Here is a 15,896-nt window from a genome sequence, read left to right on the forward strand (position 1 = left end):
TTTCAACATTACGTTTATTTTAACTTAACATACGTTTCAGTACCTTGCCCACACATTTATAGCATTTAATTCAATAAATTATACAAATGTAAGAGGTGAAAATGCCGTATTTGCAGAAAAATGGCTCACTACAACTCTGTATTAAAACTAGTACCGTTTCTCTTAGAGCAACAAATTATCATCAACCGGAATAGAACTACTGCGAATTGACTAACTCTGGCAACACTGCTCCGATAGGACCCGAGAAACGACACGACTACAGACTTTTTTCCCCTTCTCTTCTTGCATCTACCACCATCGCCATGCGCGAACAATGACAGTTACGTCGGTTGTCAAAATCGGCAGAACACCAAATTGCCAAATCATTAGATACAAATTTTGTTGTGCAAACTGTACGATTTGATTGTGAAGACACGTGATCACATGAATGTTGTAGTTGTACACATTTTACTAATTATAAAGTGAAAGAATATACACGATTTTCGAATTTCATGATTTTTTCCCCATTTGTTATTTTTCTTCTAAAAAAATATGGGACAAATGCCCTTTGAGTCTGAAGAAATGCAATAAAAAATTTAAATTGTACACACAATAACGGATATTGATGTAACAGTTAGCTAACTATAATGGTATTGTTCCTTCACCATAACATCAAGAATTTCATCACAGTTTTTTATTATTAAATTTTATTTTAGAGTTGATATTCTATTGTCTTTCAAATTTAAAGATTTTCAATTTGAAGTAATACACTTTGTGAAAACTTTCAATTGTCAGTTTTGTTAAGAAGACGCCCTTTAGTTATCAAGCAATATTGTTGAGTAGTTAGTAGGGCTCACTCCGGCTATTCAGGCAGGGAAGCAGCTTCCACTTGCACCACATCAGAAGGCTTATTCTGTGAAGGTCAGAGAGATCCACATTTACATTGTTGTGACATTGATCCATTTTGGATTGTGTTTTTCATTTTCTCTTTTCTTCTTTCACAAACTCCAAACCTTGTAGATTCCGGAGATTACATGTTTCGTCCAACGTCGTCATAAGTCAGATCCAAATCAGAGTAATTTCTTTGCTCGTTTTATTCAACTTACAGCGAAGGTTAGATTTTCGTCGGTTTCTATAGAATAGAAGCCCAGAGAGAAAATTCTATACAGCAAGAAATTGGCGAATGACTTTTTTAAATTACGGTTTCATGGTTTATTACCCATCTGTTATTTTTCTTTTAAAAGAATTGCAGACAAATGCTTTCGACTTTGGAGGAATATAATAAAAATTTAAATTTTCGACATAAGGCCGGACGTCGATGTAACGGTTATATTTAGTCTGATACGGATACTCAAAAAATACGGAAATAGCTAGTTATACCGGTTATTATTCCTTCACCATAACATCAAGAAGGTATCTAAATTTGTGTTTTATTAAATTAAACACAATATTCTTTAGTTCACCAATTAGAAGCCCAAAGGATTAACTCTATGAAAAATAAAAAGGTCAATAGAATTAACGAATAAAATATTTAGACCAATTTTTGATCAATCAAAATACGTTCCTATAGAATCAGAGCCCAGGTATGCATGCGCTAGCCAATGTTGCCAATACTTTCACGAATTGCCTTAATAAAAATATTCCTTACATCCTACTAATTGCTGAACGTATTCAAAATTTTGCAACAAAGCACACACATGCGCGTGCTGCACTAAATTATTCATCCTCACTTCTTTAAGTTTATGAAAGAACTTTCAGTATATTTCGCAAGTATGTATATAGTATAGATTAAATAATCGATAAAATAATTTAGGCATAGTTATAGTTATTAATAAGAATTTTGACTTTATATATGAGAATTACTGCCTAAAGTGGCAATTCTGGAGAATTGGTTCTGACGTCATCTGTCAAATCAACGTCAAAAACAGGGTCGATTTTTGTTTAGAGGCTGGATTTGTTCCGATGCACCGGAAACTGTCACGGAACGGTTCAAGATCCCTTCTGGGCAGGCGCACTTCTAATTTCGAGTTCAAATCTGCAATGTGTGTTGCCCGAAGGAATCTCAAACGTGAACCGTCCTGGGATGGTTTCTGACTGGTTGGAACCAACGCTGCCAGATGTCACGATTAATCGTTAGGTCTCATTATTTCAGTTCTATTGAAGGCGTGATTTTGTTAAGAATTTCATGATTTTCCTAATTTCCTGTAATGAAATACAAGTTATGTTGAGAAAAGTTAATATGTTACCGATCTTTTTGGCTTTTTGGCAGTGAATTTGGATGTGGAATATTTTCCAGGTTTCAAAACAAATTTGCGTTGTTTTAAAACCCTGAAAATGCCGTATCAGACAGTATGAGCTTCTTGGCTAAAAGCAACGTGAAAGGGGAAATTGAAATTTTTTCCGACAGTTTTAATTCATAAAATATTTGATTACTATTGTTATGACTCGTTTCGTTGATTATTAGGAAATTTTTCCCTCGTGATTTTCGACTGCTTGTTTTGAGAATTCCTCTCAAGCAATCTGGCAACATTGGTCGGAGCAAACTTGTTGTCTTAGGTGAATTCGTGACTTTCCGCTCTTTCCTTTTACCCAAAAAATAAAATGTAAATAAGCCGCAGTTTGTCAACACAATTTTTTTGTCTCACTTTTCCCGTAAAAGCTGATAAAACCACTTTCTGAAAGCTGCAGCTTGTAAACAAACTCGGTGCCCAAATGTGGAAGCAGTTGGAAATGGGGCTCCGGGCATTTTTGCTTATTGCCTCAAGAATATGGACATGTTTGTGTTTTACTTTGAAAAAGCAGACCAGAGCCGTAAGTACCACTTCATACGATTAATAAATTTCACTTGCATTCATTTAACATTGCCCAATATTTCTGGGGTTTGTTTTGGACATGGTCATCATTCATACTGCATTAGCTCATTGCCTTGATTTGCCCCTATTTTGCATATAATTTTCTGCCCATATTACTTAATACCCAATGACTTAACAGCATTTATATTCTCCACATAAGTACATGTCCTGTTTTGTAGGTTTTGGCAGGTAGAAAGTCTGGCAATAGCCCAAGATTTGTCCCAAACTTAACAAACTTAAAATACCCTTTTTTTCAGATAATTCAACACCAGTCTGTAACATATGATTTATTCCCATTATCCCCCTTATCAAGACATAGATTAAGTAAGTACTTTATTAGTTATTGTTTATTAGATATCAATGTCCTTTCTGTTCTGTTTTTAATGTGACTAACCATCAATTTGCACACTTGAACTACCTGATATCAAATTCAAGACCTTATTAGTAAATTAAACAAATCCTCCTTCAAACACTAACAAGGAAATATATTTTTTTAGGTTTAGTAAAGAGGAAAGTTCTGGTTCTGGACTTGGATGAAACTTTAATTCACTCCCATCATGATGGGGTTGTAAGGCAAACAGTTCGGCCCGGAGTGCCCCCCGACTTTGTCCTAAAAGTGACCATTGATAGACATCCTGTCCGATTTTTTGTTCACAAACGGCCTCATGTAGACTTCTTCCTTGATATTGTAAGTTAATTCTGTTTTAGATTGTAGTAGATTAAATTGCACTTTAAATTTTAAGGTGTCCCAATGGTATGAACTGGTGGTTTTTACTGCAAGTATGGAAATATATGGGGCTGCAGTTGCTGACAAGCTAGATTCTGGACGAGGAATACTTCAAAGGAGATTTTATCGTCAGCATTGCACACCAGACTTTGGGTCCTACACTAAGGACTTGAGTGCAATATGTAATGATCTCTCTAGTGTGTTCATTTTGGATAACAGTCCAGGCGCCTATAAAGCATATCCTGGTATTACCCATTAAAATTGTTCTTTCAAAAATAATCTTAAAACCTTGTAGACAATGCAATTCCAATCAAGTCGTGGTTCTCAGATCCCACAGACGTAGCTCTACTAAACCTCCTTCCAGTTTTGGATGCGTTGCGGTTCACAGCCGATGTTCGGTCGGTTCTCAGCCGAAACCTACACCTACACAGGCTTTGGTAGGACTTGATATACAGGGTCCTTAAATAGTTAAAGGTGAGTGCAGGTATTGCCGCAGACTAGGATCAGTATGAGGGTTGGGGAATGGAATGTCATGTATAATTTTCTATAAAATTGCATATTTTATGGTTATATGGTTACTGGTTTCTTCAGGACTAACATTCGTAAACTTTTGTGTTCTGCAAGGTGTCCCATCGCGAACAAATCTATGCAAAGTTCACAACAAAGTGACCCCAAATTCGATGTTAAGTTATCGCCTGCTTTTGAATTTTGTCTAATATATATGATCAATAAGTAATCACAAGTATTTACTACATATAGTTCCTTCTCTCCCTTTATTTTTTGCATGTGTTGATCTTTTTCCTGTGATTTAAACTGTGTCAACAGTATCAATAATATCACTTTTTAAGGTAAAATTGGTGGTCTAGCATTCAATATTGCGGATGAACGCGATTTTGGAAAATAAACTTAACTGGAGGAATTATGATTATATGACCTAAAAGGTTAACACAAGAACTTAGAGATCCTATTAGCATCAAGATAAATAGCTGAAAATTGTGATTTGTGGATTCTGTAAGGAACTGATTAATTTAAGTAGAAGGACCATATAAAGAGATTAGTAACACAGAAAGCGTGTGGTGCTCTTTAAAGTATCATACAGTAACAAATACGTCCTAAATGAAATATTGAGAAAATATTTATGTGAATAACGTTTTCAATTGCGCGTTTGCTTGGATTCTAAGAGTGAACTAGCGAGAGAAGTAACTCACTTCTTAATTCAATAATGTCTTGGGTGACCCAAGTTCTATACATGTAGAGTAGCCATATATATGACTAGACTGCAACTGTTGTATGCGCGGAGGTTATCGCTACTGCATTTACATATAAAGTGAAATAAAGGCGGGCAGATCAGTTAATTCACAGCTTGATGTTCTCGCTGGTAACTTCCCTCTAATAAACGGGACAAGGCCAAGTCCATTGGAAGATGAGAATAGGTAATTTGAGGCTAATTCGGGATTGTATTGCATCGTAAACAATGTCACAACTTGATATGGGTTCTACTGGTTATATCACTTATAGACGGGCCAGAGTTCACAGTCAAAGATCAAGTCCGTCAGTGAGTCAAATTGCTTTAAAACCATGATTTTAAATGTATAATTTAAAATTATTAATTATAATCAAAATTCTTTACTTCCAACGCAGTCTTGCAGCAATAAGCATCGTCAAAAAAGGAAAATACTGACTGTGACAAGGACAAGTGGTTCAAAATCAGTTCAGATAGGGATCGATTCGATCCACATCGTAATTTCCAAAAACACCTTTTGTCATATTCGTTGTCACAAATGCCAGTAAATCGGAATATTTTTATAATTTCAATGCGTATACAAAAATACATCAACACGTAGTTATAGTACAATTAATGGACTCCGTTCTCTATGGGACACCTTGTATTGGTTTCTATGTCCAAGCGATTCACTGCATTGCATGCTTTCACTTTTGTATGTATTCTTGGAGATTTTGAAGCATATTGTCGATTTTGAGCAGGTATTTGGAACCATTTTAGATCTATTTGCTACGTAAAGTAGCGAGGCCACTATGCGTTGTTTTTGTCTGGACTAAATTGTTGCAAACATAGAAAAACGAGTCGCATGCGGCAATACCGGTACTCCCACAGTTCTGGACCTAGCTGATTCAAAACGCCCTATTTCAGTGTTGGTGGGGGAAATGTGACAACTATGTCATCCAGACCGCGTGTCTTAGATACTGGCAACTCCAAACCTAAAACGGACGTTGACAGTTTAGCCGAGAGCGTGGTAACACGGGTGGAAGAACCACCCTCTGACGGCGATTGCGTCAAAGACAATAAGAGATTCAAGTCGCGCATTCCACAACGTATGTGTAATTGACGGCACCGCAAGTAGGAAAAGGGTAGGAGGAAAAGTATCTCTGGGAGGGGTATCGGGAAAAGCCGGCTGACTTTCCTATAAGTCTGTTTTGATGTGATACGAATTATTCGATATTCGAAAACATATAGTGCGAATGATTTGCTATTGTTGCTATTTGGCTGGAATTAGAATGGTAACCTATTAGTAGAAGAAAAAGGATGAGATGCTGCAGTCAATTTCTTATTTAGATTTTCAATAAATAACTGTAAAAAATCCCTTTAAGGCACCTCTCGCTCTTTGGATGCGACGCAAAATAGATTAAAAAGAAAGTGAAATAGAAAGTGATTTTAAGTAATTCATATACAGCTAACTGGCCTTTGAAATTCTTTAGTACTTTTCTAGATAGCTTAAGTTAGCAGTGGCTCATTAGATACTAGTTCCTGAGTAGAAGTGTTAAGTATTAAGAAAATATATATTTCTAAGTGCTGTGCGGATTGTGTAAACTTCAATGTTTACATAGGAAATTTCGGTAACTATAGGAAATGGAGGAAAACTAATGCAACACTTTCCATGTCTTTTTTGGAGATGGAGATAAGACCTGTGGAGTATTTAAAAACGTTCAATCGTCCTTTGTTTTCGACTTAGAGCTCGAAAACAAAAGACGACTTTTGAGATAGAGCTCTATAAGAAAAGGCGATCAATATGTTTCAATCACTTCGCAAGACTTGTGTCCAAAAAAGATATTCAGAGCTCTGCATTCGTTTTCCTCTATCTTCTATAGTTACCGACATTTCCTACATGTATAAACATCGAAATTTATCCACTCCGTACATTTGCTCACCTCTTGTTTCTTAATTTTTGGCTTTTAATTATTACAATTTACAAAATTGCCCATGCATGTCTTTAAATAATTTTTTGCTCTACGACCTATAAAAGGCCCATTATTGGGTGTGTTGAACGACTGTCATTGACACCACTGACCGTGAGTAACAAAACTCATTATATTTATCAGAATCAAATCACATGGAAATTCAATTATTGTTTTTTCGCGGCTTCAATCGTAACATTCACGGTGTCATTTCATTTGACATTAATTTCCATGGTAACAATAAAAAAAAAAAAGGAAGATGATGTTGTAGTCGATTAGCTCGTTATTAGGTAAATAATGAGCCATATGTGTTATTATGTGTTATTATTAACCTGCTTTTCAGCTGTTCTTGGAAAAAATATTAGAAAACGCACCTAACAGTCATTCAATACACCCAATAACTCTTAGACCACTCGTTATCTATTACGTGAACCTAGTCGTTCTTTGCGCGTATGAACAATGGTTTGAGTCGCTTGCTGTATAAATAATTATTAACAGTACCAATGCATAATACTGATTTATGCAAAGAGTGAATTAAATCCTCGAGTGACACAACTTCTTGTGAATAAACAGGTTTAAGTTATGAGTTATACAAAGTTTTATTAAATTTTGTGATATTTCATATTTGTGATAAAAAATTTAATAATTTGATTCTGGAAAATATAATTAATTTTACCATACACTGAGAGTGAAATACTTTTTTTTAATAACTAGCTGATGAAACGTTATTTAGAGCGTTGGTACGCGTTGAGTAATTTATTTTTAAGATGTAAAAATTGAATAAAATATCTGAAATATTTTATCCTCATTAGAAATTCAAAAACTAAAATTGGAGGAAAATTAAAGAGACGCATTCAATGAACTAAGAGAGTGAAGAAGCAAGAAAGCTTAATACTACGTACGTAATTACATTCACTACGGATTTGCAGTGAATTATAAACCTATTTACTCGTTATTAGCGATATTTATGTGATAATGTCGGGTAGTTGTTTTAATACGCAACCATAAAATATAATTTATTTTTCCTAGATATATGTGCGAACGTCTTGCATGGTTGAATTAATTACTCCTTAATATTTATTTAAAAAATTTTTTTTGCTATCGGTCTTCATTAATTTGAGTATATGTAGCACAAATCTGGAAGATCTCGAGTCCTCGCCGTAACTCAACTTGCCCTAGATCTAGACTACATGCTTGATATTATTTTTTATACTAATATTTTGTAGTTAACACCTAGTTTTTGGCAAATAATTAGTGTCCTATGGTTTTTTACATTGTTTTCACCATTTTGTTTTGCTCCAGGTAGTACACGAGACCAAACTAGGACGAGGAAATACTATTTGTTTACTCTCAAATTTCATGATGTTTGGTTTGTCGTTTTTTTTTATGTACCTACAATGTACATATCGATATGAGGCGTTTTTGCTTATTTTATTATGAAAGTGTGTGTGGATCTACGGAAACATATTACTGAAAAGAGATTCTTATTTATATTCATCGGGATGTCATTTTTTAATGCTAGATAGAGTTAAAGAAACAGGGAGAATTTTAAGTTGGAGTTTTTCTTTTAATCTCTAGTAACTTAACTAACGTACACTCACGCAATTCTGTAGATATAGAGTATCTAACAATTGTGTTCGTACACATGGATTTTTTACAGAAAATATTCGATTTTCGTTATCAAAGATAATTCCTTTTCACTGGTTTTCTTTTATTTATAACAAAAAATGTATCAGAAATATACGCACTTGTGAACAAATCTTTTAAAGAATATACAGGGTGATTTAAAAATATTGGTTCAAATTTCTAGGGATTATTCAGTGCAACACCAGAAGACATTTGAATATAATAATCCATATCTGGAAATGTCTCCCTAAAGCGTTACAGCCTTGTGATGCTTTAAGACAGTCATGTGCAAAAGAGTGTTTTATCGAATTTTACTACGTTTTATTCTAATTTGTATAAAGTAACACTACAGTAATTGTTCAAAATGTCGTCCTTGAACTTGAATGCACTTGTTTAAACGACGTACATGGTATTTGCTGACTTCGCTAAAAATTTGATAATTGTTTTGATCGATTTCAAATGCCACAGTAATTCATGTAATCAGGTCTTGCTTTATTCCGATTGGTGTTTCATAAACCAGAAACTTTGCATGTCCTCACATAAAGATATCTAAAGGTGTTAGATCGGGTGGTCTAGGGGACCACGGAACTGGACCACCTCTGCCGATTAAATGTTGTTCGAACTGGTGATCCACCTAGTGTCGGAGTTGCACAGAAAAGTGTGCAGGCGCACCATCACGTTGCAGACACGTATGCTGTCGAACGTTTAATGGGGCATTTTGTAAAAAATGTCTGTAGATAGGCCCCATTAAACGTTGAACAATTACTGTAGTGTTATTTTGTACAAACAAATTAAAATAAAACGTACTAACACTCAATAAAACACATTTTTGCAAGTATGTAACTGTTTTTAAACATCATAAGGCCATAGTACCTTGGGGAGACATTTTCTAATGTGGGTTCTTAATATTCAAATGTCTTCTATTGTGGCACTGAATAATCCCTAGGAATTTGATCCCATAGTTCATCATTATTCAATCATTATGTGTAATAAAATTAATCAATAAATTTAACAAAAATACCTAATTTTCATAAAACTTTTTCGTTTCCACAATTAAATTTAAATATAAAACTAAGTAAGATATTTGCTCAAACGATAAATAATCAATACTTTGTCGAGTAACCCTTTGCTGTGATGACCTCTTGACATCTAGTCATAGAATAAATTAACTTTCTGCACATTTGAGGGCCGATTTTTTTCCAATTTTTGTGTTACAATGTTTTTTAAGTCAGTTCTTGATGCAGTTTTATGTTTTCTTATGTTTCTTCTTAAAACTACCCACAAATTCTCAATTGGGTTCAAGTCTGCTGATTGTGGAGGGATTTTTAACAATTTTGGGACATTCCAAATTACCTATTTTTTATTGATTAAAGTCGTGTGCTTTATATCGTTATTCTATTGAAATCTATCAATTTGTGATAGACTTAATTTTTGTTTTACGCTCTTTATTAAAATTTAATTATACACATATTTAGCCATAATGTTATCTATAAAGTGGATAGTTCCAACTCCATTTGAGGACATGTAGTCTCAAATAATTATGGATCCACCCTCATGTTTTACAATAGAAAGTGACTTAAGAGGATTATTATCTTCTTTCACTTTTCTCCACATCCTATGGATGCCATCTGACTGAAACAGATTAATTTTAGTTTTCTCCGACCAAATTATGCGATCTCAAACTCTTGACCTTTATTTATACGTTCCTTTGTAAATAAAAGTCTTTTACGTTGGTGTTCTTTGCGGCTTTTTCCGTAGGATTCTACCGTATTTCCATAATACACGGCGAATTGGTCAGACATGCAGTATTGTGCATAAATACACCAACAACCAATATTTGCGTTATGTTTCAAGTAGTCTTTTATTTTTTTTAAATGGAAATGTACTGTTTAAAGCTAATTTATAAGAGCGTATTTAATAATAAAAAATTATATCAAAGAATATATTAGCAAAAAATAAAAACGTTTTTTGACTCATTTACTGTGCATAAATATAGCAACAAAATACATTTTTCCAAATGAATTAACAAAACATACAAAAAAACAAATTAGATTAATATTTCGTATAATATTCCTTCTACTTCATGACTTCTGCACATCGTTTTGGATTTTATTGGATTAACTTTTCAATTTCTTTCTAGACATTTTCAATTGCAGCGAAGAGATCGTTGAGGTTGAAGTAATTCTTATGCCTTTTTTTGTGTCAATATGATGCCGTAATGTTCAATAGGGTTAAGATCTGACGATTGTGATGACCAATCCAAAACAGCCATTTTTTCGTCACTTAGCCATTGTTTTTCTAGAGCAGAAGTGTGTTTTGGATCGTTATCCTGCTGAAATATGGAATGTACCGGCATGACAACATCCATAAATGGCATAAATTTGGTCATAAGAATGTCTTTGTATATGTATCTATTCATTTTATCCGTAATTCAATGAATTGGGCCTATCCCACATCTCCAAAAGCAACCCCAAACTAAAACATTACCACCTCCATGATTAACAGTAGGAGAAATGTACTCGTTTTCTATTGGGTCTTCTCACAAACATCACACCACCACTTCCAAACAAATTATATTTTGATTTGTCACTCAACAAAACTTATCCAGTCAGCAATAGTCCAATCCAAAATATTTTGTCAGGCATCTACATTTTTCTTAGACAGTAATGGTTTCTTTGCCGTGCAGGTAAACCAGCAACCGATAACCTTCTTATCGTATTGGAAGAGATTGTGGAGCCACCTGCCTCTTCTAATTTTTCTAAAATCTTGGTAGAAGGGTAAGAATAAGAATTTTTTTAAATATTTTTACCAAATGTCTATTGAATCTTGCTGATGTTTTTCTTGGTCTTCCAGGAGCAAGAGTGTGTGCAAAAACATCGATTTTATTAAATTTTTCAAAACCTTATAAACGATTAACTTGTGTAACTCTAAACTTCTTGCGATTTCCAATTGCTTCAATTCTTGTTCTTTTTTTTGTACAATAAGTTTTCTTATTTCATAGGATATTGTTTTCGAACGACCCATGTTAAAGTAATTGGTTCTTTTACAAAATTGAAAATACAGCACCAAGAATCGAACATTAACTGATATTTTAACATGAGAGATTATTTGTTGCTATCATTTTGCACAAGAAAAATATTAAAAATTTATAGTTTTTTGATAAAACCTTTAAACAGTCAACAGGTTTATGGAATGTGTATGCAAACAAATCTTCTATACTACTCTAATAATAATATAAAAGAAAACATTTACGAATTATAAGCAATATTGGGAATTTTTGTTTGTTGCTATCTTTATGCACAATACCGCATGTTTTCCTTTTGCATTTTCGATCATTGGGCGAATTTTTGGTTCGCTTAATTTCGAAATAATTTTGTTAGTTATCATGCATTCATCTCGTTCATTATCATTAAACTTCTTCTTCGGTCTTCTCGGAAAATTGAAAATCGTGCCTACGTTTATAAATTTATTTATAACATTGAATCGTAGAATGTGTTTTAGTAGTTAATTAACCTTTTTTTTTTAAACTATAGCCTTTCAGTGCCATAGCAGCAATAGGTTCCTTTAAGTCACAACTAAGTTCTTTTCGTTTGGACATTTCGTATGAAATTGATGAAAGTGATAAGCGAATTGATAGTGCATTGCGTAAACAAAATATTATTCATCTGTGTGGTATGAAGGAAAAATTGTTTAAAACTTTTTCGCGCTATTCTAATTAATTGTACGAACAAAAATACATTAATAAGGCATTTTTTTTCCAAAGATTTGTACAGAAGTACATATATTTCTAATACATTTCTTGATAAAAATAAAAGAAAACCAGTGAAAAAAAATCTTTGACGGCAAAAGTCGGATATTTTCTTTAACGAATTCGTACGAACAAAATTGTTAAATATTGTACAGGGTGTCTCTAAAAGGCCTGTATAAAATTCTACTACAGGTTACCGAGGCGAAACCGTGACGATTTAGCCCAATTTATCTTAGTTCAAAAGTGGACGGTTTTTAAAATACAAGATGTTAATGTCAAGATTAAAAACGGGGAAAAAATTAATTACTTCGTTTGTAATGTTACTATCTGAACAAAATGTCGTATCGGGGAGTTTTCAGGGGCAAGAAATCGGAGAAAAGAGATCCGTTTTCATTTTCTATGCACACTGTAGAAGGCGCTATTAGCGCTAGATGAACTATTTTTGAAACGGACACATAAGGTTTGTCACCCGGTATAAAATTTATTTATGACTAAATTTGTGTTTTCTTACATGTTTTATGAAAGAACATATCTTGGTACAAGTCCCTATAATCATTAGTTCTTGAGATATTTGAAGTTTAAAGTTCGTTGAATGTTTTGAACATTCAAAGTTTATTTGTACTGTTATAACTAAAACAATCGAAACAGTCAATTCATCTTTAATACTTACTACTTTTTTAAATTTTCATATCGTAATTTGGCTATACCATTTTTTTATTATTTACTTTACTGCACTGTCCGAATAAATATACACTTTAAAGTTATTTTTCAAGACATGCTGCGAATTTTAAACTTCAAATATCTCAAGAAGGAATGCCCGCAGGGACTTATACCAAGATACCTTTTGTTCGTAAAGCATATAGGAAAACACAAATTCGGTCATAAATAAATTTTATACCGGGGAATGAAAAACTTATGCCCCTCTGGAGACAGACCATCCAGTGCTAATAACGCCTTCTACATGGCTCATCGAAAATGTAAACAGGTTCTAATTCTCGCCCCTAAAAACTCCCCGCTGCGACATTTTGTTCAGATAATATTATTACAAACGAAGTAATTAATTTTTTTGCTTTTTTTAATCTTCACTTTGACGTCCTCTTTTTATAAGAGGATTAGAAGATCTGCTAATAGACATGCGGGTGTGGTACCAGGCGATTAAAATTACTCGCGTAGTGTAAACTTCCCCTTTTTCACCCTCTCTAATCCCTCCCGCGTTACTTCGGGACATTACTTTGACACCCTGTATTGTGGAAACCGTCCACTTTTACACTAAGAGAAATTGGGTTACATCGTCACGTTTTCGCCTCAGAAATCTGTGGTAGAATGTTGTACAGACCTTTTAGGGACACCGTGTATAAGAAGATTCATCCTTTTGAAGATAATATACAGTCAGTTAAAATGGAACTTGTACACTAAGTTTGCTTGATATAACTTTCAAGCTGAATGAAAATTAACACAGAACGTGTATACTCAAAATGAAATTCTATATTGAATACAATTAAAAATGAGAAAATTATTCAAAAGTTACACACGCGATAGAAAAAATTAGTTTTCAACTTCGAAAGGAAACTCCTATACATTTTAAATTTTAGCTCTAAAGTGTATTTAATTTTAATTCAATGTTTAGTTGAAAGTTATTTATTTTTAATTACGTTTTTAAACGGTCAAGTATAGATTTTATTAATTTCTCACAATATTCTGATGATATTTGTGACCATTCGTAATACAATTTTCAATTAATCTCTGTTAGAAATTTCGTGCTTTCTTACTGTTACTCTTAATTGGCTCCACGAATTTTCAGTTACGGAGATCTGGACTCTGAGCAGGTATTTGGATCATTTTAGGACAATTATGCAGTAACCAGCGCTTAAATTTTGCTGCCTTATGTTTTGGGTTATTCTCTTGGTAATACTTAACTGATGTTTCTATTTCAAATTTCTGTGCATTTTGTTTTAAATTATGTTTTAAAATATCCAAATACACATTTTGTGTGAAGGTATTATGGAGCAAATTATGGTATTCACTGAAGTGAAGGTATTATGGAGGGATTTTTTGTCAACATCCAACCCCAGATAATGAATCCTCTTTCATGCCTCACTGTTGCCCGTTTTTTTTTCTTTTAGCGTCTCGTGTTTTTTTCAGAATAGTTTTTGTTTATCTAAGCGTGAAATGTTAAATTTGCTTTCATCTGCAAAAATTACTTTTTTCCAGAACTCAAAATCCTTTTCAGCAAATCTTAAGCTTTTTGTTTTATTAGTTTTACTGATCCGAAGTTTCTTTCGAGATGTAATAAGTTTCGAATGGTTTGTGGATCAACGACCTTATTATACCTTTATATTTTTCTACCATTTCCGCCAGTTTGGGAGCAGAAATTTTCGGATTCTCTCCCTCCTTTTTTAAAATCCGCCTTTCATCATAATCATTAAGATTTTTTTAAAGTTTATTTCTAACTTTGTTTTTAGTCCTTTTTCTAATTATGCAACGATCTATGATACTCCGTACTGTAGTATCACTCCTGGTGACCATTTTACTTATTTCACGGTAAGATTTTCCACCACATAATGGTGGACGATGAGATTCCTTTCGGTAACGCTGATTTGCCCCCTTTGACGACCCATTGGAAAAACAATTAAGTTTTAATATTATTTAGTAAATACAGTGATTTAACAAAAAAAAACCTTTAACGCGATATTTGCTACAAAATAACTAAATGTAGGAGTTTCGTGTTGACATCAAACATTGGTTTTATCAAAATATTTAAGAAAAACTACAACTTTTTTGAAGAACTGGTATATTCGCCAGGTCCATTCAAAATTAAGATTAAACGAACAAATATTTTATTTTAATTTCTCAAAATAGAGAAAAAATGAATACGAATTATTTCAACGTCTGAGTTTCATTTTGACTGACTGTGAAATCAAGCGGCTTTCTTTCTAACAGAAATTTCAAATACGATAGTCAAACTGTAGTCAACTATAGTCAAAAAGTGTGTGGTTTTCCTGCATACTATTTTTTTTAGAGCACGTCAAAAAAACGTGTTAAAGTTCTGCTCAAAAAGGAAAAAAGTAGCTTAAAATTCGCCCTGTGTTAGAACAGCCAGTTGATTGTTGTTACTTAAGGCCAGTTGTTCCTTTTAGTTCGAAATAAGTTACTTTTATATACTTTTAAGTTTATCGTGCCTGGATTTAGTACCTACATAAACGTTTTATTGCTTAGAGAACACTTGAGTTTGATGTGCAAGTGTCATTTTCATAATTTTCAGGTGTATAGCTACTAGCTACCTCTCATCAGGCCCTTTGCGCTTATATCGACCATAATTATCATCATTGAAGAACCATTTTGACAACCTTTTAGGATAAATCGGATTATGAATTTTATAGGGGGGAATTATGGAATTAGACACTATTAGTGTGCACAAAAATGATATTTTAAATTAATCGGAATGTTCAGATTAGGGGTCATGCCATGCCTCGTTGAAGAGACATGAAATCCTGGTGTTACTTATCAAATTTTCATAACATCATTGATACCAGCGCAAATAAATATGACTTTTGGAGGTCTTCCTGAACATTATGTTTCTTTGATCATTCGGTGAATTTAGAATTTCAGTTCATTCAGTGATTTGGAGACGACTCCTAATCGAGGGGACTTTCCATCGAAAAAACTACCCAAGATATGGTACTTCTCCGTCGTTTTGCTTGTGACAAGTCATTTTTACGCCACATATAGTGATTTCTAATACCAACTGTCTTCCAGTTAATTGCAGTATACA

General features: G+C 33.5%; 1 protein-coding gene across 2 annotated transcripts; it reads left to right on the forward strand.

The window, feature by feature from the left end:
* Positions 1 to 2,487: 2,487 nt before the first annotated feature.
* On the forward strand, positions 2,488 to 7,331 carry Dd (CTD nuclear envelope phosphatase 1-like protein dullard). 2 transcript variants are annotated; one of them, XM_066404745.1, is made up of 6 exons: positions 2,488 to 2,790; positions 3,089 to 3,155; positions 3,329 to 3,519; positions 3,575 to 3,803; positions 3,854 to 3,995; positions 5,708 to 7,331. In XM_066404745.1, the coding sequence occupies exons 1-6, from the start codon at positions 2,692 to 2,694 to the stop codon at positions 5,901 to 5,903; spliced, it is 924 nt and encodes a 307-aa protein (XP_066260842.1). In that variant the 5' UTR covers positions 2,488 to 2,691; the 3' UTR covers positions 5,904 to 7,331. The 2 variants fall into 2 exon arrangements, with proteins under 2 accessions (XP_066260842.1, XP_066260843.1); XM_066404746.1 differs by lacking the exon at positions 5,708 to 7,331 and having other exon boundaries at positions 3,854 to 3,999.
* Positions 7,332 to 15,896: the final 8,565 nt, after the last annotated feature.

The sequence above is a fragment of the Euwallacea similis genome, chromosome 36, assembly GCF_039881205.1.
Source record: "Euwallacea similis isolate ESF13 chromosome 36, ESF131.1, whole genome shotgun sequence".
In the NCBI taxonomy this organism is placed as follows: Eukaryota; Metazoa; Arthropoda; class Insecta; order Coleoptera; family Curculionidae; genus Euwallacea; species Euwallacea similis.

Excerpts from the sequence above, each read along its gene's own strand:
- Dd (XM_066404745.1), top strand. The coding sequence starts at position 2,692 with ATGTGGAAGCAGTTGGAAATGGGGCTCCGGGCATTTTTGCTTATTGCC. Across the intron at positions 2,791-3,088 it reads TGAAAAAGCAGACCAGAGCC|ATAATTCAACACCAGTCTGT; the intron begins GTAAGTACCACT and ends CCTTTTTTTCAG. Across the intron at positions 3,520-3,574 it reads TAGACTTCTTCCTTGATATT|GTGTCCCAATGGTATGAACT; the intron begins GTAAGTTAATTC and ends TTAAATTTTAAG.